Source organism: Acinonyx jubatus, chromosome B1, assembly GCF_027475565.1.
Source record: "Acinonyx jubatus isolate Ajub_Pintada_27869175 chromosome B1, VMU_Ajub_asm_v1.0, whole genome shotgun sequence".
NCBI classification, from domain to species: domain Eukaryota; kingdom Metazoa; phylum Chordata; class Mammalia; order Carnivora; family Felidae; genus Acinonyx; species Acinonyx jubatus.
The window spans coordinates 2,336,647-2,364,117 of NC_069382.1; the positions used below are offsets into that span (position 1 = coordinate 2,336,647).

Genomic DNA, 27,471 nt, shown 5'->3' on the forward strand with positions numbered 1-27,471 from the left:
GTTCACTAGTGGTCATCTCTTTCAGTCATCCATTACGTGATTGCAAATTTCCTGAGTTAATTTTCCTCGAGACTTCAAAATGGGAAATATATTTAGTGCTTCAAAGTTGAGGCATATGGTAGACCAAAAGTGACATTTCTCTCCCCAAAAATGTAGGACTTGAGCAATGAGGAGCGTGTAGCTTTATTATTTGCTGCTCTCTAGATGCTCGTATGAAAAACATTACCTAACTTACAAAACAAATTGTTTTCGAGAGAAACTAACCTATTGGAAGGAAGAAAACCATTTCTTAGTATAGAGAGAGGAACCGTGTAGCAACGGTTTAAATGAAATAGCAGTAAACATGTCTATTAATAAAAAAAAAAAGGCAGTGCTTCAAGGAAATTATTCCTGAAGCTCTTTGTGTTTAAGTAGTAATCAGTCAATTTCTTAGAAACCATGACTATAGATCATTAATTGTTTACTACAAAGATGCAGAACATCTACTCCTCGGCTCAGTACAGCTGGTGAAAAAAGTAACCCATCAATCAATATGAATCTGCAGCCATGAGGCATGAAGAAAATTGTTCTTAACAGAACTAAAGGGTAATGTTTCTCTGCCACTAAGAATTTGACTTTTGACAAATACAGCTTGTATCTGAATCCTTTCTAGGAGACAGAAATGCAACACAAAAAGGCAGGGCTTAAATCATATGGAAAGCGTCTTCTGACTTGTCAGTCTCGTTGCCATATTCCAAGGTCACCAGAACGTCGCGCCCGACTCCTTCCACCACTGCTGGTGTGGGTGGGTCAGGAGGGACTGGCCAGTGAAGACAGACCGGCACCCAGGGGACGACGCCCAAACAACAGCCAGGCCGTCTTCCCGGTGATGGTGGCTTTGGAGAAGCACAATGACAGTGTCTTCAACAAAGCTGTCTTTCCCTGAAAGAATGCTCCTGCCGCTTGAGGTGCAGACAGGGAAACAAGACCTAAATTCAGGTCCAAAGTTGATCTGTAGGAGTTAATCAGAGTAGCCGACGAGGGCTTGCCCAACGAACCATCTGTGGGCACAGGATCTGTGAAGCCACAAACGATCCCATTTTAGCGTGCGGGTCCCCACCCCCGAACACCCTCGGGGTGGTCTTGTCAACGTTCCTACCGATGCAGGTGGGCTGGGTGCCGCTCCACGTGCCGTCGGCCTGGCAGGTTCTTCTCGAGGACCCCACCAGTATGAAGGGAGGTTTGCACTGGAAGAAGACTTCAGATTTATAGGTGAAGCTTTTGCCACTGAGCCGCCCCTCCGCGGGGGTGCCGGGGTCTCCGCAGAACACAGCTGTTGGAGACAACAAGGCAGTCAGCCAACAATAGGAGCCGTCACATCGGGTCAGCCCACTCGGGTCGTGTAACTAGTGTCTGCGAAATCTTTGGGGACAACTATTAAACTGGGAAATGACCGAGGGGCAGAATGCGCATTTGAGCGGGGAGGTCTCAAGCGTGAACGTTTGCATATGGTAGCATGGCTATAGAGGACACGTCGCTGTTCTCCTCACACCGGGAGCTGAGGGTGCTCCTCATGGTCCAGTGCAACGTGACCCAGGAACAAGCATTACTGGGGGACTTACGTAGGCACTGGGGCACCTCCCCTTTCCACACCCCACGGCCTTCGCAGGAGAGGATGGCGGAGTGAGAGGGCTGGAAGCCGTCCACGCAGCTGTAACTGATGCTGGACCCCCAGTGGAAATCTGCTCCCTCCACCTTCCCGTGCTGTACTTGAGGAGGCTGGCCACACGTGACAGCTGTTTCAAAGAACAGACGAGACTGAACATCCAGAGCATCCGCCACGACCCTAACACTCACAGGATGCACGTTTTAATTCTACCCGGATCACAAAGGACATCTACATAGGGTTGTTTTCTTTTAATACGAGAATTATTGAGGAAGACAGCACATCGAGATAATAAAACTTGTCTCCAATATTTCTTCATTAATTTAGATCAAGTACATAAGAGCACAGCAAAGTCACAACATATCACACGGTGGAAGAAAGCAGGATTGAACATGACATTCTCAATACGTACAAGGCCAAGAAGGGAAGAAATACTCGTATTCAATGTATGTCTTTTCATGATGGTTCTCAACAACAAATCAAATCTGGGCTTGCTTATATGACATGAGTACAGACTTCTGGATTTATATATATAGTTGGCAAGCTCTGTGTTTTTTTAACACATAAAGATATAATATGTGAAAGACATAGGCTGTGGATCCATTTGCTGAATAATTAAAAACCAAGCACTTGCATGGTTAAGAAGATTCTGTGGAACACCACCGCCCAGTGTATTATATCAGCCCTGAGCTGATGGTGGGGCCCCTGAGCAGGGACGCAGTTCCCACAGATGATGAGTGGTTGGCGTGGCCCCAGGTAGCCCCCTTAGAGCCTAGCCATTACCCTGAAGTGCAGGGGGCTGGGGACTGCGATCGACAAATCTTCTTGGAAGATCCAAGAGCTTTCTGGATTTTTCACCCTGGAGGAGGCTTGCCAATGACAGAAGGCAGCAAGAGAAGGGACCCAGGTGTATACTCTCACCTGCATTTTCTTCTGCGTGCTCACACTCAGGCATTCTCACGTCGGAAGACACAGTCACACATGCACAGTCAGCAGTTGGAAATGAGCCTCTCTGTTATCTCTCATCTATTCAGTTTTTTCAACCAATATTTCTTGAGAGTCCACATGTGAGGGGGTAAGGGGGACACGTGCTCTAGACAGGGGATATCAAGTGAGAAGTCCCCTAGGAGGGAACAGTAATGAGCGACGTGGTTTCACAGAATCACGTGAGGAGGTGACTAGCCCCAGACAGGTTCAGAGGGAGAGGGTGGTCTCTTCTGGAAGGGCCTGGTTGCCCACGGAGTTCCTTCCAACTGCACTGGCTGTTCAAAAGAGGAGCAAAAGTCTACAAAAGCATGTAAAGCATCACAGAGACCAGTGCAATTATTGGTCGCTGTCATGAGCACGTCACGTGACTAGATGGCTCCTGACACTAGTCTGTGACTTTCAGTAAACGTTTATCCAGCGCCTGCAACAGACACAGCATTAATGATGGCTGGCAGAAGACAGGAGCCTCTGCGACCCTTACGCACCGGTAGGAGGGAAAACGTGGCCCACCAACAGGCCCACGTTGGAAGGGAGAGGGTGCCAGGTGGTTGAGCACCCAGCTCTCACGGAGGCCTCACACTGAGCTCTGTCCACGCAAGCCCCAAGACCCATCTGCCTCTCAGAGCCCACTGAAGATGAACGCTTCCTCACTAGCAGTTGCCAGGGTCCAACTCACAACTCCCCCAGAACTGTCCGGGTTCTTAGTCCAACAAAGAGCCAGGCACTGCATTTTTGTTTGGGGCCAGCCACGCTCAAGCCCCACTTGTCTCCCTGTGCCCCTCCTGCCCCACTCTGGCCCAGCTGATAAGGAAGCTGGCATGTGCTCTCTCCAGTGCCGGCAGAGGAGCCCTAACCATGCAGATCTCTGTTTTTGGACAACTGTCTCCAGCACCACTGTTTTCTCACTGTCAAAGCCCAGCCCTCAGCTACATCGTTCAAGTCACATCCACTGGCGTCTCCCTGACCTCTCCCTGCAAAGTCCAACCCCCAAGTCATAAACCTTTTCTACCGCCTCTATATTTGTAGGGCATCTTCAGACTCAGTGTCCGAATCCCACAGAACATCATGGTACCAACATGGTCCGCCATTATTTGATGATTGGCTTTTCTCTCTAAGTGGAGTTTAAAGTCCTATAATTATTCTTCCCCATCATACCTGCCTTAAGCCTTAATAAATCTGGGGTTAACAATGTTTACCGAGAGAGAGGACATCACTGGGATTCAAAATACAGACTTAAAGCTTGTACCCCATCATTTGAGAGCTGATGTCTCCCAATCTTGGTTTGTACACTGAGCCATTTACTAACTCTGCTAGTCTGTTTTCCCATCTGTAAAGCTGAGATTAATGTATTAAGAAAATGGCAGTGATTTTATTTGCAAATGAGTTCACGAGAATTCCTAGCACATAGAGGACATCATAAATGCTTGCAAATGCAGTGAAATGGAATTCAACAAACGCTTCTGTGTCAGCAAGACCAGAAAGGTAATGACACAGACCTTTGCAGGTGGGTTTGCTGTTATTCCATGTACTGTCTTTGGTACAACGGATGGTGGATGATGTGACAGGTTCCAGGAGATAGCCAGGGTCACACTGATAGCTTACAGTCTTATTGAAGGTGAAATCCATCCCAAACTGGATGCCATTGGCCAGTGTACCTGGGTCCCCACAGCTTATAACTAATGAGCAGAAGACAAAAAGCATTAGAAAGGTAAAAACAAAAACAAAAACAAACATTAAATGAACTCATTATGGTTTCTGTTCATATTACTCCCCTTATGCTGATATTCAAAATGATTAAGCAGTGGGGCGCTTGGGTGGGTCAGTCAGTTAAGTGTCTGACTCTTGGTCTCGGCTCAGGTCACGATCTCATGGTTCGTGGGTTTGAGCCCCACTTTGGGCTCTGTGCCGACAGCGCAGAACCTGCTTGGGATATTCTGTCTCTCCCTCTCTCTCTCTCCTCTCTGCCCCTCCCATGCTCACTCTCTTTTTCTCAAAATAAATAAAAAATTAAACTTAATGAAAACAACCAAATTGATTCAGTAGTAAATTGTTACAGCAGTACTGTCCTCTGTTTGCTGTTTGCTGACTGGTTGTTGGGACACTGTGTTTGGAATCGCTTGTTTCTATTCAATCCTGGTTGGCTGTGGGGATGCCGGCTGCCATTTTGTCCAGTCCTTAATTATGTACCGTGTGTACTCTCATCACAAAGTTAAGGACAGAGACAAAGGCTGAGATCAGAGAATAAACACTTTTCTTACTTCTCTGCAAACGAGATGTTCTACAGAGAGGACAAACCTTGACTTTTGTTGGCCCCAATTTTCCAACGTCCAACCCACTGGCCAATGAAAATAGCTTTGGGGGCGCCTGTGTGGCTCGGTTGGTTAAATGTCTGACTTTGGCTCAGGTCATGATCTCACGGTTTGTGAGTTCAAGCCCCACTTCAGTCTCACTGCTGACAGCACAGAGCCTGCTTTAGATTCTCTGTCCCCCTCTCTGCCCTCCCCCTGCTTACACGCATGTAATCTCCCTCTCCCCCCCTCAAAAATAAGTAGACGTTAAAAAGAAGAAAATATTTTCAACCATATAAATAAGAAGGTGAAGAAAGATCTAAAACTGTCTAATAAATAGAGCCATCATATACATGTAGACCTTGTTTTTGCCATGTGTTAAAAAAATCAATAAAGTATTTAACAAATAAACAAATTTTTCTCGGTCAAGTCGGTGATGTCCTTGGGCCCACATGACAGCTGTTACTAACTTGTACAGTCGGGGGCTGTGCCGGTCCAGGTCCCGTTGGCTGTGCAGTGCCGAATCATTAACCCTGAGGTCTTGTAGCCTTCCCAACAGGCGTAGATGACCGAGCTGGAGAACAGGACGCCGTCACTGCTGACAATCATGCCGTTGGTGGGCGTGCCAGGATTCCCACAGGACACGGCTGTGAGCGACAGTAACACATAAACACAGTGAGCTCTTACCAAAATGATCAATACAAGAGACCAGAGGTTGTCAGTGTCGTAGAGGACATGTTTCTTTTTAAGAAAATAGGACCTATTGCTATGAAGATGTTGAACATATATCTTACATTATGATTTGTACCATTATTTTATCGATGAGTTACAAATGTGAAAATTGTCTTTTCATAGTATTCTTCATAAAGTACTTCAAAGCAAATTAAAAGATGAATTAAAGCACTGAAAATTCTAAGACTTGCTTCTTTGGGATTTCACATGTTTATAATAAAAAAACTTTTTTTTAAAAGGATTTTTTTTAAAGGATCTATCTGATACCAGCAACTCAGAAGTCACTCCCTTCACGTAATAACCGATTTTTTAGAAATCCGGTCAAATCGGGTCATATTTCACATCTGTAGAATTCATTTTGGAAAATAAGTGATGCCTGAGGAGTATGAGTGAGTACTTAAACTGTCTTGTAAAATGGTCTCCACATTGTTACCCTATCCAACGGCGGCTGTTTTAAGTGGCCTTGGACAGGCTGCACTCTGTTTCTCTCTAGATGATCCCAATACCTGTGCAGGCATTAAGATGCCTCCTAACGATGGCAATAATGAAAGGCTGGGCGACAGCTCTACGCCCGGTGTACCCCCCTCACACATTTCTTAGCCCAGAAAGCTCAGTGGCTTCTGGGTGTGTATCATGTGATGGTTTTAACCCTTAATAGGATTTTCTTGACTTTTGTACTCGCGTTTATTTATCACAAAGATTGTGTTTTTTTCTCCTTAGCACTCCCACATGATGCACAGCAGGTAGACATAGAAAGAATATGACCTTTCGTTGGATGCTCACAGCAGAATGTATCCTGAGACCATTTCTGAGAATGGCTGGAATGTTTACAAATGCTCCTTCCTATTTAGTTGTGCCACTTTCAAATCTAGCATTCAGAACAAAGATAGACTCTTTCTAAAAATGTGGATGAAAACAGGGGCACCTGGGTGGCTCAGTCGGTTAAGCATGGGATGTTTGATTTCAGCTCAGGTCATGATCTCATGGTCCGTGAGACTGAGCCACACACTTGACTCTGTGCTGACAGTACAGAGCCTGCTCGGGATTCTCTCTTCCTCTCTCTGCCTTTCCCCTGCTTACACTCTCTCTCAAAGATACACGTATACACTAAAAAAAAAAAAAAAAAAAAATACAGAAGTAAACGAACTGACTGCAAATCTTACATAGTATAGAAGAGACACTGTAATGGACGTGAAGGGAATCGCCGATCATATCGTGCTGAAAAACATGCTGACCCTGAGGTTGGACTTGATCATGTCTGACAACTACAAAGCATGCATGCTGGTGCTTCTCTGTCTGTGCCCATGACAGACATGAGTCCACCACAACCCTCTTCCCTAATGGATCTGGTGTGAACTTACAGTCTTTCCTAGCACGGATCTTTCAGCATTTTTCTGGCTGTCATTTGAAATGAGATCTATTTGCCAATAGTGAAGCAGATGATATTTAACATTGAACATCTGAAGCCCAAAAGTCTTGTGATGGCTATACTATCAATCAAAATGTCATGTTGCCAAAAGCCCAGAGGCTGGACTCTTTGAGACAATTACTCATTCATTCAACACATGTTGATCCATCATTGAATATGTGACATTTGTTGTTTGATGTACCAGTGAAAAGCCCGACAGAGAAGAGACTTGTATTGATCCAATTCGTAATTTAGCAAACCAACCAGACAACCATGTTCTTACATTTTATTCTAACCATAACTACGATTAAAATGTGTAGCAATTTTCAAATGTCACCTGTGAAAGATAATGCTAAAATAGGATGCAAGACACAGGTGAACATATTCGAGCTTAATTTACAGACAGATATGTTGTCAGGGTAAGAATACCCATCATGATAATGACATCCTAATGTTCAGAAAGTCCCTCAAACAGGGGTTCCTGGGTGTTTAGTCATTTAAGAGTCTGACTCACGATGTCAGCTCAGGTTATGATCTTGCAGTCCATGAGTTCGAGCCCTGTGTCAGGCTCTGGGCTGACAACACAGAGCCTACTTGGGATTCTCTCTCTGTCTGCCCCTCTCCCCCTTCATGCTCTCTCTGTCTCTACAATAAAATAATAAATAAAATAAAATAAAATAAAATAAAATAAAATAAATAAAATAATAAATAAAATAAAATAAATAAAATAAAATAAAATTTTAGAAAGTCCCTCAGATAATTGTATCCTGCAAAATCAAATTCACGGTTAACTTTTTTTTTTTTTTCCCTGACAAGGACAGTTTCACTGATGGTTATGCCCATGAAAATGAAAAAGAAAAATGAAGATTGGAAGTTAGCCTTAATATGTCTGTGTTTGCATTAATGCCTCCATGACATAGGAGGACCTCCACTGAGGAAAAACAAGAGATGACATTTACAGTTACAGAAGGGAAACAATATATTCTATAAGTAATAAGTTAAAAAAATTTAAATACATCTTTTCTTTTCAGTTACACGTGGTTAATGTGACTCCTTTTGGTAAAAGATCATTTTCTTTTACTTGATTTGTAATAAAAGAGCCTTATACTCACTCCAGAAACCGCGTATTGTCTACAGATGCTGGGACTGTTCAGGCAGCACTCTGCATTAGGGACATGGCTGCTAAATTGAGTTAAATTGTGTGGATTTAAATCTTTGCTCATACAACTTAAGTACACATGAGCCATCAAATCAAGTTATTGACATGCAGCGTCCTCACTGTAGAATGGGTATAATAAGGGTAGTTACTCTCACTTTTCATAAGATTAAGCGTAATGCATGCAAAATGCCTAGAAGGCAATCTGACATCTTAGTAGCAGTAGAGGTAGATGGGGTGGCTGATGCTGTTGCTACCTTCATTATAAACATTGTGCTAGCTTGTCTATTACCTGGAAGAAAGGTAGGCTTTATCATCAGCTCCTGGGAAAGAGGATTCAGAGTTGCCTAAGGCAACTAAAACCAATGAGGCCGTTATATCTAAGCAACTTCTTACGATACATCCATTTGAAAAGTTTAGTCGATGAGTCTATGATTACAAGCCTGGATGGCTAGCAAAGAAAACATGATCTGAAATGATGGAAATACATTACAAATGTAAGTTCTTTGACACTTAAGAGTTTTTAAAATATTTTTATTTTGTGTTTCATAAACTCTTCTCTTTTTTTTTTTTTACCATTTATTGAAATGCCCCATCAGGCTCTAATGCCTTTAATAGATTCAGAGAAGGTAGTTCATTAGGTGGTAGATGGTCTCACCAGATTGAATACAGTCATAGCCAACACTGGCGGAAATGCCAAAGTCACTGGTAACGCCCTTTTCTGTAGAGAATAATATGTTCCCCAAAGGTTTGGCTCTATGATAACAAGTGAGAAAAAATAGCCACAGATTGCCCAAAAAGATTTAAACATGTGTGTTTGTGGGGGTGTAGGATTAGCCATGCATTCCTAGCCATCATTTGTTATTACTGTGAGTGTGAATTACACTCTTACTCACTCAACTTCCCATGATTTCTGAACACTGCAGTTCTGAGGTAGTCAGTTTTGTAGGGCATAGCATGTTTGGGCACTTTTGCCATATTGAAACATTTCAGCTTCTTTCTGTACACAGATTTTAATAGCCAAGTTTCCAAGGATTTTATAAGAAACACTTGACTTTCTAACTTTAGATAAACCAAATGCTATTCTAAAAATACTTTGCATGGTCTGACTTAGGTACATTTTGAAGTAAAATCCAATTAAGCTCTCCTAATCAAATAAATGAATTCATTTATGATTTGCTCGAATAGAACCCATGGTGTTATATCACAGCACCAAAGTGAGATTCCTATGGAAAAATATCACTCACTCTTAACTGTTTTAAATTTTTTCACCTTTTAAATGTGCAAAACTAAAGTGCTTATGGTAAACCTGAATAGAATATACAGTCCCAAGTGAATGAGCGTTCCTTTTTTTTTTTTTTTTGTAATGTTTATTTATTTCTGAGAGAGAGAGAGAGAGAGATAGGACACAAGCAGGGGAGGGGCAGAGAGAGACGGAGACACAGAATCTGAAGCGGGCTCCAGGCTCCGAGCGGTCAGCACACAGACCCACACGGGGCTCAAACTCATGAACCTTGAGATCATGACCTGAGCTGAAGTCAGACACTTAACTGAGTGAGCCACCCAGGTGCCCTGTGAGTGACCATTTTTAAGAGAATATGAAGGCATCTAAGTCAGGTTTGTTCTGCTTTTGGGAGCTGTATTTTCCCAACATATTTGGTTAACTTTTATCCAATAATTTATCAACCATTTTTCTGCCCCACTCTTTCTCTCTCCTTCTAGAACTTCAATTACAAGTATGTTAAACTGCTTGATATTATCCCATAGGAAATTATTAGGCTGTTGTTGTTGTTTTCTCTTTTTCCTTTGTTTTCAGATTGGATCCTTTTCAGTGAACTATCTTCATGGTAACTGACCCTTCTGCCATTTTTAATCTGCAAAGCTTATGTAGCAAAGTTTTTATATCAGATACTATAGTTTTCAATCCAGACAATCCCAGAGTCTCCATCAGATTGTTTTTTTATTATTTTCATTTCTTATTAAGATTCCATCTGTTTATGATGCTAACATACTTTAAGTCCCTGCAGATATACTTTCTTAACGTTTATTTATTTATTTTTGAAAGAAAAAGAGGGGGTACATGTGTGCGTGTGAGCGTGCAGGGGAGGGCAGAGAGAGAAAGAGAGAGAGAATCTTAAGCAGGATCTGCACTGTCAGCACAGAGCCAGATGTGGGGCTTGAACTCACAAACCGTGAGATCATGACCTGAGCCCAAATCAAGTGTTGGACCCTTAACCGACTGAGCCACCCAGGTGCCCCAAGTGCATGAAGATATTTTAAATAGATGCTTTAAGTCCTTATGCATTATTTTCAACATTTGGGTCATCTCAGGATCAGATTTTATTTCTGTTTGTTTTTTCTTTGCTTGTTTGATTAGGGGTCATGTCATTCTGAGTTATGCATGTGTAGTTATTTTTTATTTATGCTGGACATTGTGCACAAAATGATGCATGGATTATGTCCTTCCTTCCAAATGTGCTGGAGTTTGTTCTGGTGGGCTTTTAAACTAATTGTACATCCTTTGGGTGTTGCCATCAGTTCATTCTTTTTTAGAGGGGATCTATTCAGTCTTAGTCCTACCATGTTTTTGCTCTTAGTTCTAGCACGTTACACTTGTTTTAGGGAATGGTACATATTCATAATGCATGGGGCTTTCTGGGCATCTGTGAAATGTCCCAAGGGCACAGTAAGAGCTCTGACTGGCCAGATGTCCAGTGTTTCTCAGTAGGGTATGACTTCTAGTATCATGGGTCCACTCTCAACTCTGCAGCAGAAGGTTGTTGTGTCAATGGGTCTCACCTGTTCTCATCTGCCTGACCCTGACCCAAGTCACCCAGTGAACGTCCACCAGACTTATGGGGCTCTCCCATTTTCAGCCAGCCATTCTCAGATTCCATGTTCTGTAAGTTCTGTTTCAGTAGCCTAGAACAATTTCTGTTGCATCACCTCACCAAGCCACCATACCACCTGAGTTCCACTTTCCGACTGTGCAGTAAAAAAAATATACCAGGAGATTATGGGCTCACCTCACGGATTCCTTTTCTCCTATGGAACACAGTCATGCACTGTCTGTTGTTTAATAAAATAAATGTCTCATACATTTTGTTGTTTTATAGCTGTCCCCAGAAATAAGGCTAGCCTACTGGCATTCAACATGTCATGGAGCAAAGTGGATCTCTTGTTTAATTTTAATAATCTTCAAATATATTCTGGACAGACAATTCCCAGGCGTAGTATAGAGGGAAAGGTTTAGACGAAGCGTAAATGTAGGTTACGGAAGTCATGTACAACTTTGAGGTACCATATTATAGAGTAGAAAATACTCTGGTTTGGGTGAGAAAGATGTGCTGTCATGCAGATTGTAATATTCAAATTCTCCAAGAGAGGGGGAAACTGAGAACATTGTGTCTGAGTAACACTGTGTCTACTAATTTAGAGTCACATACTTTAGCCAATACAGGAAAGTGTCATCCTGTAGCTCACAGTGGCAGGTGGCATCCCACCATTACTATTCAATCATATTTGAGTAAAGTCAACTTCTTTAGGGCCTAATCTTAATATTTACAGTAACTCGATATTTTACGCTAACTTAATATTATGCTAACTTGATTGTGAGAAGGTGATGTGCAATAAAAAAAATACCTTGGGTTATTATATACACACATCTCTTTACCTAGATATAGATACCTCTAGGATAATCTATTACTCTGATGAGATTATATGCACACATATATATATGCATACACATATATAAGGTATATATATTCACATATACACGTACATATATAGGATTGTATTTCCTATATGATTTTATGAGATTATAAGTAATAGTCTGATTATATCAATACATATATATTATTTTCTATTATTCTATATAATACATATAACAAATATATTATTCTATATATTAAATGAGACATGAGCAGATACCAGTGAAGACGGCACAGAGAAAACAAAGATGAAGAAAACTTCGTTTATATTTCTGGTACTGATATTGTTTAAGTTTATTCAAGTCGGTAAAATTATATAGCAAGTGTTTCATTCATGTAAAGATGGATATTTAATTTGTGTCCTCATTTTAGACTCAAACATTAAGTAGCTGAGAAGTTTGTATGAAAAAAAACACATTTGGAACATTTAACGTCTTATCTGTCTGAATTCTAAGTCAGTTACTTTCTGGGCTCTAAACAAACTTGTGATACCGCATCCCACCTTGGCTGAAGGCAGGAATCGCCAATACTTGGCATGGTGAGGTATGCATGGTGTTTCTACTGGAATTACCGAGGCATCCTGCCGTGTCCACTTACGCCTCTCAAATACTAACGCACAGAAAATTCTCCCCAAAACATTATGCACAAAATCAGCCAGGTTCTTTCATAATACCTGCTTTGGACAGGGGCCACCAGGAGATTGGAAATAAGATGTGAAGTGAAGACTATCTCGCCCGCAGAAGTTACAGTCAGGGATTTACACCCTTCTACTCACTGTTCCTTTTCCGGAGCTGTTCATTACCAGCAACCACACAATGCCACCAAATCCCAGAGATTATTATCACAAGATCAGAAACCTCTTCTAGGTTATAAACATTCAAAAGGCAAGCATCTGGGTTAGATGACCTGTTGAGCACTCAGAACACCTCCATACACCCAGCCATGAGTTTGGATGATCCCCTTACACAAGTTGGAGGAAAGTAGTGTAGTGACACAAAGGTTCCATCTCTAGGATGTCTGTGGAAATCACTGGCCGTTTTAGAATGAATTACATGGTTCCAAGTGCATAGGTTGACTTTCAGGCTTGACCGTACTCACCTTCACAGACAGGCTGCAGTCCTGACCATGAGCCATTGAGCAAACACGTCCGCTCAGGAGAGCCCCTCAGCTGATAACCCATCTCACAGGAGAAACGGAGAAGGCTCTTGGCCTTGAGTTCATCTCCAAGCCGGGATCCATGCGCTGGGGTCCCCGGATCGCCACAAAATCCAGGATCATTTCCTATTGAACGCAGACACAAATGGTAATACAGAATACTGTTAGACTTGTTTACCACAGCTGCTAAGTTTAAGGAGACTGTGCATTACAGTCACACTGCATTCTGGAGATCTTCTAAGAAAGACTTTCTCGATTGTAGCACAAGTGGAGAACATTAAGAAATTGTTCCCGTGTGACTAAACAAACTAGCTTATTAAAATGCAGTATGGGGGCACCTGGGTGGTTTGGTCAGGTAAGCGTCCGACTTCAGCTCAGGTCATGATCTCACGGTCCGTGAGTTCGAGCCCCGCGTCAGGCTCTGTGCTGACCGCTCAGAGGCTGGAGCCTGTTTCAGATTCTGTGTCTCCCTCTCTCTCTGCCCCTCCCCTGTTCATGCTCTGTCTCTCTCTGTCTCAAAAATAAATTAACTTGAAAAAAAAATTTAAAAAAAATGCAGTACGACAACAGTTTATATTCTCTGGAAGAAGTAAAATCCTGGGAATGATGAACACAGGGATTGTCCACTGGATGCATCAGTACAGATAATGAAAGGGAAATGGGACTAAGTTGTATTGTGTAAGAACCAATCAAATGAGAGGTTTGGTTCTTCTCAATTATGTCCAGAGCTGCTGACTCACTGACTTTTATTTATTTACTTAAGAATTATTCATGAAAGAATTAAGATGACGTTGTTTTCAAAGGGGGTCGATGGAATTATCAATTACTGAGACCGGAAAGATGTGGAAGACCTGAAAGGAGGTACAGAGAAGGAATCAAGAATGACCAGGGACAAACTGAGTCCAGGTAGGCAGGCCTCTCGGCCAAGGTGAAAAACAACTCCCAGGACTCCCACAGGAGGAAATGGGAAGTGACTGGCACTTGAAGGTATCGATGAAGATTGGAGATGACCAGATGGGACACTGGCGTGTCTGTACCATGACACCACATCGTAAGCAATTCCTCACCTGTACAGTGGGGTAGTGCCCCACTCCAGTGACTATCCTCTTGACACACTCTAGTGCTGTTGCCTACAAGATTACGGTTCCCTTTGCACGCGTAGTGAACTATGGCACCATATGTAAATAGTTCTCCAGTTAGGATAGCATTGGCAGGAACCCCTGGGTGTCCACATGATATAGCTTAGGAAAAAAAAATTAAAATAAATGATTACATCAGTCATGTTGAAGTGCTTATGTTGGTAAGTCTCCCATACAGACACCCATACAAACATCACCTATAAAATGGAAAGAGCCTAAATATACTGGCAAATGCCTGCAGTGCCCCATAAATGGAAAATACCATGTTCCAGATGACAGTCCCCCTCCTAAATATCCATATCTTACTGAACACAAAGAAAGGGTCTGTCAGTGAATCTTGTTTTAGCTTTGTTTTATCTTAAGGTAGTTTTGCTTAAGATAAAAATTTCCATGTAGGCTTTCAAAGAGAAAGTCATTCTACCTACATTTTTTCTCCACCTACCCTTAACTTTATTTAAAAAAAAATCAGTATTATATTATACAAAATGTTACAAGTTACCTAGATTCCTGAAAATTATTTCCATGTAACTCTACAAGTATATGACTATTACTATGACAATCTTATACTGGCTTCTGGGGAGAAAAGTCTGTTGTATCTGCTTAGTCTTCCAGTCTGTGGATCCAGGAAGACCCTTTTAACAATTTTCCTTGGAATAGGTGGTGGTCTAACATGTTGATTTAGTAGTAATAAGAAATTAGCGATTAACTTTCCCTCAGTATATTCTATACAATAATTTCAGCCTTCCCGTTCATTTCTTTAAAATGATGCCAAGTCAGGCCTATAATCCACTCATAAATTATCCTTAAAAAGGAAAATTCCGGAATCCAGATTAATGTAGGCTAGTGAAGATTTAGCTCTCCTTTTCTGTAAAGTCCCAGCTTCGGATTCACAGTGGACAAATTTTGTGCGGCACGCAACTCTGGCAGGACTCAGGCTACAGACAAATTATTCAAAGCCCACTGACGTAACACCCGAGCGTCACTGCATTTGATCACTGGCAACCTAAAAGTGATATCAACCAGAGAGGTAGATTTAAAAGGCGGAAACACATTAGGCATCCCCTGAGTCACATTCGCCCTTATATCGATATGGTCTTACACTGACATCCATTCATTGGTGAACGAGATTCTATCTAGACGGAGTCCTAAAAGGAAGCTAATTAGGGCTGAATTAGTAAACGGTTGGCAAATGATCAGTTCCAGGTGAAATTAGAAGAGAAAAAAAAGCAGCGAGACAATAGCAGTAACAAGAGAGATGAAGCTTAGCAGCTGTAGCCCAAGTACAAGCAAATGGCCCCTCGGAGAACCTGTATCCCCAGGCTCATGGTAATTCCGACTGTTAATGACAGCAAGCGGTGGGAACCAGCCACCCAGGAGGATGAGAGTCACTTACAACCTAGTTCCTGGAGATCTGGAGCACACTGGCATCATTACAAAAACTAATGGAAGTCTCACATCAACTGGGGAAGATGCAAAAGAAATGTGTGGGGAGGCAGAGACAGAAAAACTAATTTCTCTGAAAAATTCCCGTGTGTGAAGGCCTAGAAAACCAGAAAGCAGCCAACATATGATGAAGATTGTAATCAATTTATAGATGCATTTTTGAGCGTATGAAGCCGTGCATTTGATTTTGAAAGAAGTCACGCTTTCTCCATAGAAATTAATTCTCTCATTACAATTAGAATTCGAGACAAGTTTCCATGTAGATTGGGAGGGTTGTGAGGGACACTGAATTACAGGACAAACAATCTCCAGGACTAGTTTATTCTAAAAATGTACTAAAAACGCTATAATGCAAGAGGTAAGACAGATTATCACTTTTTTTTCCAGTAAATTCAATTTAAGGTGGAATTGTCATTTCCCACATCCTCTATGCACATAAAATGAATACGAAGAAGATGACATTTTGATTTTAAGGACTGTTTTGTTTCTGAATGATTTTTAAAAGGCCAAAAAGACCCCTTTTCCTAAACCGTCAGACTGTTTGAAAAAGAGGATGTCTTTAAGCTAATGGACAATATGGTCTATCAAGTTAAAAGAAGGTAAGACTGAAAGCTATTTGGGGAGAATGTATTCTTGTTCGTCTACATGGTCTAAAAATACTGATAATGTCGTGCCACATAATGATGACCTATAATTGTGTCTGCCTAGAAATACTGCCTCCGTTCTTTAGGGCAATGTGCTTTCCTCTTAATCATATGGGTCAGGAGGAGGATACGGTCAAGAATCTATCATCCTTGTTGTAATAAGCAAACACAGACTCAGAATGAGTCCAACCGCTGCCCCAAACACTGGCTCTGCTTCCTTCTGAAGCTGGTGTCAGAATTTGCTTATGCCCCCTCTCCTTTTGTGATCCTTGAACTTGTCTGAGTTGCATTTTGTGATTTCTGGCCAATCAAGAAAGATATCATAATAACTTACACAATCTGTAAAGACTTAATTTTTTTTCTTTTCTCTTTTGTTCTGCTCATGTTCTTACAGGGCTCTGTGGCACAAGAATCCAAGATACCCCTCACTTACTCAAACACTTGGGTAAAGACCGATCCCATAAGCCATTCGCCGTACAGGTTAAGGCAGAAGATCCCAACAAGTAGAATCCCTTCTTGCAATGATACATGATACTCATTCCGTATTCAAAACTCTGAGGGAAATTCTGTTGCCCGTGACGAATGGCGTTTTCCACAAAGCCTGGATCTGAGCAGTTCACCACTAGGGGAAAAAGAAAAAGTTACACATCATTTAGATACACCGATAAGCAAAACAGATCTGCAAAGAGGCCCCACTCATCATTTTAGAAAGGCTGGAAGATGACACCATCACAGCTGAGGTTTATCATGAATGTTCTTCCCTTGACAGATTCTACTTACTGCTGGGGGCCAATATGCTGCAAAAACTGTCAAGCAATGTACCTGCTACTACGGCAGTTTTTACAACATGAGACCGATTCCCTGTATTTATTTCCTAATAACAGACTTCTTCAATATAAAGTCTAAAAATGGTTTTCTTGGTTAAGATTTTATGTCAGGAAAATGTTAAAACAGAACCCGCCGAAATTAGTTTAGTTTAAATATTCTTATTCGCATGTAATGTTTCAGGACAGTCGGTGACACACTAATCCCTCCCCCCCACCCCCTGCCTGCATTAATTAATGCTTCAATATGTGTGCCTAAAGTAATTTCTGCTATATGTGGAATGCAAACAAAAATGACAATTCTTCCATCAATGCTTAATAGAAATGTAAATCAAGCCAGCCTCTGATTTCAGCCTCTTCCCCCTTTAGAAACAGCCCCGCAGTGAAACAGTCCGCTGTGGCACTCAGGACATGCTCTGGTTAATCCGAATGGCACTCTATTAGCCTGAATGCCTGTTGGCATCTGTAAGGGAATTAGCAATGTGCTTTCGCAGGTGCAGAGGAAAAGAAAGAACCCCTGATTATCTCAGGCTTTGACCCACCACACCAGTGAATGACACAGCTGCTGTGAAAGCTGCACTCTCTCCAGATATTTCTGGCTCAGAAAGGGGCTGCTGAACTAATTCTCAGGCAGTCGGTGCACGTCACGGGTCCCAGTGGCTGGGAGCAAAGCCTTTCCTTATCTGTGCATTTGATTTCCGCTTGGTAGTAAGCAAGGTGGAGGGCAGAATGGACAATTACAAAAACCCCTTTGAATGCTGTCACATCGTAGTCTATGCTTTTTAGAACAGTCCTGACTTGAGAGAAGAAAGATTCAAGTTCTCCTGAGCCAAAAAAGCCCCTGTGTATGGAGCGCGGCAAACACTGCACGCTAAAATTATAACCGGACCCACTGACATAGAGGGGATTACCCGCCTGGAGAAAGTGTAATGTACTAGAAAGACTGATGATTTTTATAACCCGGCGTTTCGAGTTGTGTGTCCAGCCCAGGAGACAGAGATAGTTTGCTAGCGATACACCTTCATAAGCAGCAAAGTGCTTCCCTGGCCGGCATGCCGCAGGCACTCTGTGTTCCCATTCCTGTCCACGTTCCTCTCGGCAGCCAGTCTGAAACATGGCATCAGGGTCTTCCGTCGTGGACGGAGTGAGCCAGGTCCCGGACGCCTCCGCCAGGACACCCAGCAGATCCCCAGTGCTTCACAGGACTCCACACGCCCTGGTTGAGCTTCTACTTTTCTCTTCTGTACTTTCATGTTTTGCCCTGGCTTTCTTCGGTATAGGCCAATCGCGTGGTGGAGGAGAAAGAGGAAATATACAGAGCAACTGTCATGCAGGGTCCAGAGCTCAACAGAAGGACCCAGCTGGAGATGAGAACACGGAGAAGAGGGAGGCCATTGGCAGAGAGGTAGTAATTAGTGATGCTGAGATCCCAACTGCCTCCTTCTCTCTGCAGGCCGAGGGATGGGCTGTTGTCTTGAGTTCCTCCATGGCCAGAGGAGGAGGATTTAGATTACTCGACTTCCATGCCCAACGGCTTTGAAACCCTGGGCTTGGTTTCTCCCCGATGGCCCCTCTTGCCCATGCGGAGGAGAGACAGGAGTGCCCTCATTACCAGCAGCCACTGTGGGACTCGGGCTGCACAGAATCGTCTAGAAGGAGCACCGGAGTGCTGAGTCCCAGGCACCTTCCCTTTCTTTCACCCACTTCATCACCCTTCAAAGGTGCTTCACTTTATGAAGAAGTAAAAATGCTTCACAATGATCATCGTTGCCTGAGCGCCAATGGGGAAAACTGAATTGTTCCTTATGTTCTAAGAGTTACGTCTACAAAACCCTAAATCTGCTCGTACGTTTCTTCGGTCTTGTCCTATCACATCATTCCTGGGCAGCTGCAGTCAGACACATCCATTTCCATTCCTTCCGATTTATTTCGGAGGCTCCAGTAGGAGATTCGGCTGTGTATTTCTGCTGGGGGTAGGAATAACTTGATTTAGCAGTCTGTGCCACAGGGGGCTCTGAGATGGTCCGTGCCGCGGTCGCACGAGGGTGTGCTTGGCCACATGGAAGGCGGGCTGCCCGCCGGAAGAATTCGCGGGTGTCCGCGAACAGCTCTTCCATCCAGGTCCTTCCTCCACTTTTGCACGGGATCCCCGTCTCGGGGTCCCATGGGCCCAGGCCCTCGTGAGTTGCAACCGTGAGCTGTCAGCAGGGTGGAGGGGATCAAATTCCTTCAATGTTCTCCTCATGTGTGAAATGACCCACGAGGTTGATGAAGACCAGCCAGACCTGCTGCAAAGACCTGACCTTCTATGTTTGCCACGTGGAGCCCAGGAGAGGGTAACACCCTGGAGAGAAATCAGTATCTCACGGTGGAGCTCTTCATCTGGTCTTAAGCTCTCAGTAACCAACACACCGGGAGCCAACAGGTGGACTTGAGGTCCAGGTATTAAAATGTGATGCAGAACTAAATTCCATCGGCTAGAAGGAACGAGATGCCCTAGACGCTGGCCCAGGAGGGAGGAGCTCAAGAGGGGGCACAAAGTGTGTTCCCTGGGGACCCTTGGGTGTGTCAGAGGGCAAGGGAAGACATTAATATAATGATCAGTGGCACGCCTTAGGTCACAAGGATGGTCACTCTAGAACTAAGTAAGGATTAGGGCTCCTGATTACCTGTCCAGTGAAGCATATTTATAAAAATGCGTGAGTATTTCTTGATAACATGAATCCCAAAGGGATCCCCTCCACTGTCTTTTTTTGTTTTTTTGTTTTTTGGAGAATAACTGCTATAAATTTTAGCTTCCAAAAATTCTGTAGAGACTATGTATGGAGCCTCTTCTCCACACATAATCTTTATTCTTGGAGAAGTTATCTGGAAAAACATTTGAGCAACAGAGAGAGACAAAAAACACTGCACATCTGGGGTGTCTGGGTGGCTCAGTTGGTTAAGCTTCCGACTTGGGCTCAGGTAGGTTCGAGCCCCGGGTCGGGCTCTGTGCTGACAGCTCGGAGCCTGGAGCCTGCTTCCGACTCTGTGTCTCCCTCTCTTTCTGCCCCTCCCCCACCATGCTCTGTCTCTTTCTGTCTCTCAAAAATGAATGTTAAAAAAAATTTACAAACAGCACATCCTATGATTTCTGTTTTTCAACATGTATTCTCTTTCAAACTGTTTTGAGTAGTAACAGTCCATTTTATCCAACATTGCCCTAAATCTGCTCGTGCATTCTTTCTGTCCTGTCCTATTGAATCAGTCCTAAACAGCTGCAGTCAGACACAAATATCACCCTCATCTGAATATTGAGTGCATAGATAACCTGAGCAATGAAATATTAAAATGCCAGTTTTTGAAACATGATTTGCTAATTACTGGATCCAATGTATTCCACCTTCAGTCTCTAAGAGCGATTCACTTTCCCTTGACGTGCTTCAAACTGTAGGACCCTGCAAAGCACTAAGCCTCTCAATGCTGTTCCGTCCAGACCAGCGTGGTCATGTGCCTGTGCACTGTCTCATTAGACGCCACCTCATTAACCGGCCCTAGTTTGTCGTGTGCTGGAATCAACATCCGCCCCACGTGCTTGATTCTGTACATAAACCCCAAAGCAATCACCATGTTTTCGTGTAAAACCTCTCTTATGATGGAAAATATGACAGATTTCTCCAGCTGTTCAAAACTAGAAACTAGACCATTTGCTTCTTCCAGGTCGTGGGAAAATAAAGAAAAAGGCACCATGAGAACGTGCCACAGTCACTAATAGCGGGGACCTGGGTGGTCTGGACAGTGAAACTCCTAAAATACTTTGCTAGGTTTGTTACGGATTTGATTCCACCCTGTTATTTGGCTGGGGCAATCTCTGAAGCCTTCAGTTCCTTCTGAATCGAATAATGGAATTCTGAATTCCGTCTCCGATTCTCAGAAACAATTTTCATAATACATTCTTCTATTAAACACAAGAGATTTCTTTGTAGGCTTCTTATATCACTTGTCCGTTTATTAAAATTTATTAAGTAGCAATCAATATAAAGATTATAAGGCTTTACTTGGCAGGTGTCTGAGACGATTATAACAGCACCATGCAATTTAACCTCTATATCTAGAATCTGGTTCGAAGTAGGAAATCCAAAACAGAATCCAAAGTGCTTTTCAATCTTTGATGTCAACACTGTTGCCTACAGGTCTAGTGTTTTCATTTTTCACCACTTTATGGAGATAAGAGTGACGTGTGAAGAGCTGCACATAATTCATAGAAAACGGGATAAGTACGATCTGGGGATAAGTAGACACCCGGGAAACCATCTCCACCACGAAGGCCACAAACATCTCCTCTCAAAGTTTGGTTTCTGAAAAAAGTATAAATGACGAATCCTGACTTCTTAGCTGACAGCTTGCCTTGGACTACATTTTTGCCATCTGTATTTACTTTGAAAGGTAAGCCAGGGGGATGAAGTGTTTGTTGTTGTTGTTGTTGTTGTTTTTTTATTTCATTATAATTCTTACACTGAAAAGAAAAGTAAATAGAAACAGTTTAAACTTTAAAACTAGGTTTTGGTTAATGCTAAGGCTAAGCTTTAGGTCATAACTTGAAAAACTGGAGGGGCGCCTGGGTGGCTCAGTTTGTTAAGCAACCACCTTTGGCTCAGGTCATGATCTCACAGTTTGTGAGTTTGAGCCCCGTGTCAGGCTCTGTGCTGACAGCTCAGAGCCTGGAGCCTGTTTCAGATTCTGCGTGTCTCCCTCTCTCTCTGCTCCTCCCCCACCCATACTGTCTTTCTCTCAAAAATAAACATTAAATATACATATGTGTTTATATATATGTATATATATATATAAACATAAAAATACTAAACATACAGATTTTCAAATGGCAGTAGGTGACATTCTGAGAACACAAGACAGTGAGTTTTCCATATATCTGGGAGGACAGCCCTGTTTCTGACTGTATCTCAGATCAAATACGCTTCAATGGTACATTCACGATCGTGTTCCCACTGTGACAGACCCTTAAAGGAAAATGACAGGGAGAGACAGCATGCATGTGGGCGAGGAGGGTGGCTGATGGGCTGAATGTTACACTGGAAGAAGCCTATGTAGGTGAAATCGATAATAAACTATCATTATTTCATTGGTGCTGGACAAAACACCGTGGCAGATGTAGGAGGTGTAAACGCAGAGAGGTTTAGTGGCAGCATGGGGACTAGACAGTGGGACGTCCTAACAAACTTAGAATCCTGTGTGAAACATGCAAGACTCAAAAGCTACGGGCTTGACGATAAACAATTCCATTATCTACATCGCAATTGGTTTTAGGTTCTATTTGTGCTTGTAAACTCATACACATTTATGGGTGTCTTTGGTACACTTCTGACCGTACTTCGCCACGATATCAAGGTTTCACATCCAACCTTAAAAATATGTTGAAAAGTGATTTTTAAATAAAAAAAATGGAGGGTATTTTTTTTCAGGTAGCTTCCTTAAGTTTACATTTTAAGCAAGTTTTATTTCTGGACAGCTATTCTAACAAGTCAGATGTGAGCTTGAAATCTGGCAGAGAGGGCCATTATTTTAGGGTGCTCTTTAGCTAAAGCCACACAGAAGCAACCGTGTCCAAATTGCATAGGGATCGTGCAGGGAGCACAGAAACTTTAATTCTGTGGGTAGACTGGGCACTTGTTCAAAGCTTAATCTAGTTCTTGAAAAGGATCATGTATCATTGCTATAGTCCAGCCCCTGCCTCACTCAGGAACATGGAAAACATAGTGAGGATTCCACATAGAATTGATGCATAACATTAGAATATAAAGTTACTATACCGTTTCTCCATTTTTATTAAGAATTTTTTGTTTAGGGGCGCTTGGGTGGCTCAGTCGGTTAAGCATCTGAATCTTGATTTTGGCTCAGGTCATGAATTCATGGTCATGAGAGATCAAGCCTGTTGGGCTCTGCACTGGGGCAGGCATGCTGCCTGCTTGGAGTTCTCTCTCTCTCTCTTCCTCTGCCCCCTCCCCTGCTCACACACACTCTCCCTCTCTCTCAAAAAAAAATTGCTTTACTGAAATTCACCAAATCACAAACTGGCAAACAGTGAATATGGTAAAACCTTGGATTGTGAGTAACTTCTTCTGTGAGCATTTGCAAGATGAGCAAACATTTCTAATACATTTCAACTTGATAAAGCAGCGATGTCTTGTAATACGAGTAGGATGTGACGCCCAATGTCACATGATCACAACTGAGCCAATGGTTCTTGAAATCACTTTGATATACCAGGGCTTTGGATTACAAATACCGGAATGAATGATGCTTGCAAACCAAGGTTTTACTGTATATAATTCTTATTCTTCTTTATTTTTTCTGAGGTTTCACTTCCAAAAAATCCTCAGCAGAGTATACCTGGTAAGATGTAAATTGTTCCAATAAAAATTCTGAATCTACTGACAAGCACAGTGGTCACAGGAGTTTCTGACTGCCCTTTGCCCTAGGGGCTCAGTGATAGATCAAACCCGGTCATAAGAGATGACTTTCTTTCAATGACAGCTGTCCATGCAACACAGGACATGAGTCCCAAGCTCTCAATTCAGTCTACTGAGTGAGGCAGAAGGATACTCAGGGTGGCCCTGATGACTTCTGAACTTCACTTTCTGTGGTATCAGTGATTTACAATCAAAGGAAGGAGGGGGGAAGGAAGGAAGGAAGGAAGGAAGGAAGGAAGGAAGTAGGAAGGAGGGAGGAAGGAAGGAGGGAGGAAGGAAGGAGGGAGGGAGGATCCGTCTTCTATTTTTTTGATTTTTTTTTTGCCTGAAAATCTGTGTTTACATTTCTTTTTGGTCTTCACTCCTGCTTCTTCCATTTTCTTTTATGCCTCGTAAAAACCTGACCGTGAACAGGAAAACAAGAAAATAATGCCTCGTAACTTAAGCATAGCCAATTTAAATTCGTTGGTGTTAGGGAGGAGTAAGAATTAGTTCACTACATTTTTTTTAAAAAAAAGCACTCATAATGGTTTGAGTTCTGTGTAGTATGTTTTAAAAATGTTTTCAACAGAAAGAATTACACAAAGTGTAGAGGACAAGGATAAAATAACTATGCAACGTTCAGTATATTGTATAAGACAAATATTTTTGGACTTGTTCACTAACTGAATGATTCAAAATTTTAAAAATGGGATTACTGGTCACAGAGAAAAATAGCCAAAAAAAAAAAAAAAAAAACAACAACAACAAAACAAAACAAGAACAATTCATGACTGTTTTTCAAATACATGAAAGTTATGTTTTCATTTTTAGATGTTATGACATAAATATTATATGTTATATATATGACATATATGTTATATGTTATGTTTTCATTTTTATTTGATAAAGATGAAGTGAATTGCAATTCAGACATTCAGGTTTGCTACAAAGTAAACACTAATTAATTATCGTTGATTACAATCGATTGCCTGACTTTCCTGAGTGAATATACATCTCAGAGGCATGTGGTCCTGGTGGGAAGAACAGAGGACCCTCCTGTTTGCTGGGCACTTGGTGAAGTTTCACAAGCCCCGGTTTATGCAGAACTCACAGAAACCCATGACGAGGGCACGCTTCCCTGAGTGTTCATGTAAGGAAACTGATGTGAAGGTGACCACTGACTGCAGACCCTGGACTGACGCATCCAAGATGAGTGAGTTCGAGAGCTCAGCCACAGCCCTGTTCGGGCACAGGCAATGCCGTGTCACATGCTGAAAAATCTAGACCTCATTCCCCTTCCGCCCCCAGAAAATACTCTGCAAGTGGAAATCTAAGCACAGCTGCTGGGGGCCTGCCTGCCCCCTGTCCCTGTTCTTCCTGCTCTTGGAGAGAACCTGCTGTACATTACCTGGGCCCCCGGGCCCTGCTTTCAACAGCTACTCCGGGCTGCCCCGGGTCCGTAGACACACAGAAGGGGTGTGTTAAACAAAGCCACAGACATGGGATTGGTTCTTACATTTCCCTTAATTTGAAAATGGTGCCATTTAAAAATTTTGAGAACATGTGATTATATATAATTTTTCATAGACCTAAATGCAATCATATGCATCATGGTTCTTTAGTGATTTTATTTTATTATATTGTATTGTATTTTAAAGGTTTATTTATTTATTTTTGGGAGAGACAGAGAGAGTTCCAAGCAGGCTCCACGCTGTCAGCACAGAGCCTGACATGGGGGTAGAGCTCAGGAACCATGAGACCATGACCTGAGCTGAACCTATAAGTCAGACGCTTGGTTGACTGAGCCACCCAGGTGCCTCTTTAGTTAATTTTTTTTTATTATTGACTTTTTTTTTTTATTCCTCTCTAAGTATAACAGAAATTTCACTAACCCCATATTTTCTTAATTTTATCTTCATGTGTGTAATCACATAGGGACTATATTTTATCTCTCTGAATTTAGAATTTTCTGATAAGAAAGGAAAAATGTCTAAGGTTTGTACACACGACAAACATTAATACATTACGAAAGGAAATACTAAGTGAATGATACTGAAAATTTGTCAGACTTGGTATTCTCACGGAACTGACCGGACCTTTGAGGTTTGGAATTCAGGAGACAGAGCTCCAAGAATGTTTTCATGTAGGAACTTGGACCTCCAGGACCATGTGCATAATCTGGTTCTTAATATAGGTGTGAGACATTTGTTTTCATTCTTCCTCAGGAAACCTGCAACACTTACATGCAACCATATCATGTATTGTATCTTTCTTCCAGAAAGGTAGAACTACAAACAAAAAAACACACCTTCTTTTACTTTCCTAATCCCGTTTGCAAAGACAGGGTATGGCATTACAGCTAGTGTCCTGGATGTGAACTTCCCTTTTTATTTATTTATTTTCTAAAGTGTTTACTTATTTTTGAGAGAGAGAGCATGCAAGCAGGGGAGGGGTAGAGAGAGAGGGAGACTGAGGATCCATAGCGGGCTCTAAGCCGTCAGCAGCGAGCCTGATGCGGGGCTTGAACCCACGAACCATGAGACCGTGACCTGAGCCGAAGTTGGAGGCTCAACTGCCTGAGCTCCCCAGGCGCCCCCTGAGCTTTCTGACTGATCACAAATGCTACAGGCTTGCACAGAACTTCGTCCTGTTAATGGCTGAGTCTAAGCCTAATGAGGTGGCCCCACAGTGGACACAGACTGTGTAGGAATCTATATGGAGTCTGGACTCACTTCAGCACCGACTACTTGGGAGTTCTGTTCCAAAGTTCTGGGTGGAGTCTCTCTTTCACACCGTGAGCTAGCTAAATGTTGTAGGAGCACCCGGTGTTCCACACTTCATTGACCTACCCAAATCAGACATGTGAGAGGTACATATTATCAAGAACTGGGGAGAAGAGATCAAGCACAATGGGGGCGCTGGCGTGAGACACAGCCTGCCAAACTTTCTGTGGACCACGTGAGACAAGGAATTCAAGGAACCACGTGAGACAAGAATCAGGTTACACTGCAACAGGCACAAAGAATCCCTGACGATTTTGTTTCAAAAGTAGCTATTCTTGTTATCTTCACCTTGTTGAGTTTTACGACATTTTTTCCCTAAGGCTTCACCACCTTTATGAGCCCGTCCTCCTTGAAATCATGCTTTCCCTGGTTTTATAATAAATATGTAAACTCTGTGCACTAGACTGTAGCTCTTAGCTCATAAATGAAGGAAACAAACAAAAAAGATAGAAAATAGGAAAACATGAGCAGAAGGCACCTTGGAGATGTTCCGGTGGTTTCCAATCCACTCAGCACTTGTAGGACGGCATTTACCAGGCATCCCCCCACCCCTTCATCACATGTACTGGGAGGAACAGCTTTCAAAATGAAGCACAAATTGAGAGTTCTATACCGCAAAAGACAGCGCCCAGAGAATGAGAAGATAAGCCAGAGTGGGAGAAAATAATAGCAAAGGAGATGACTGATAAAGGACTATTAATCCAAAATAGACAAAGAGCTCTTAAAACTTTGGAAGAAAACAAGAAATCCATATGAAAAATGGGCCAAAGACCTTCACTGATGCCTCCCAAAGAAGATATACAGCGGGAAAAAGCACATGAAAAGATGCCCCACATCCTACGTCATCAGGGAAATGACCCCGTCCTAGGTCATCAGGGAAACGCCCCACCTGCTAGGTCATCAGGGAAACACCCCACATCCTATATCATCAGGGAAACGCCCCCCATCCTAGGTCATCAGGGAAACGTCCCACGTCCTACGTCATCAGGGAAATGCAAATTAAAGCAACAAGGAGAACTACTATCAACCTGTGAGAATGTCCAAAATTCAGAATACAGAATTCAGAATACAGACATCGCCAAAATACCGCCAGGAATGTGGAACAATA

General features: G+C 42.5%; 1 protein-coding gene across 3 annotated transcripts in view; it reads right to left on the reverse strand.

Moving 5' to 3' along the window:
* Positions 1–27,471, reverse strand: part of CSMD1 (CUB and Sushi multiple domains 1) — a 1,996,605-nt gene that overhangs the window by 27,331 nt on the left and 1,941,803 nt on the right. For all 3 annotated transcript variants that reach the window (XM_027049973.2, XM_027049974.2, XM_053217751.1), the window contains 7 exons: positions 16,741–16,929; positions 14,149–14,322; positions 13,025–13,207; positions 5,391–5,567; positions 4,129–4,308; positions 1,602–1,775; positions 1,139–1,312 (listed from right to left, as the gene is read on the reverse strand). In XM_027049973.2, coding sequence (XP_026905774.1) covers positions 1,139–1,312; positions 1,602–1,775; positions 4,129–4,308; positions 5,391–5,567; positions 13,025–13,207; positions 14,149–14,322; positions 16,741–16,929 — 1,251 coding nt within the window. The remainder of the gene's footprint in view (positions 1–1,138; positions 1,313–1,601; positions 1,776–4,128; positions 4,309–5,390; positions 5,568–13,024; positions 13,208–14,148; positions 14,323–16,740; positions 16,930–27,471) is intronic.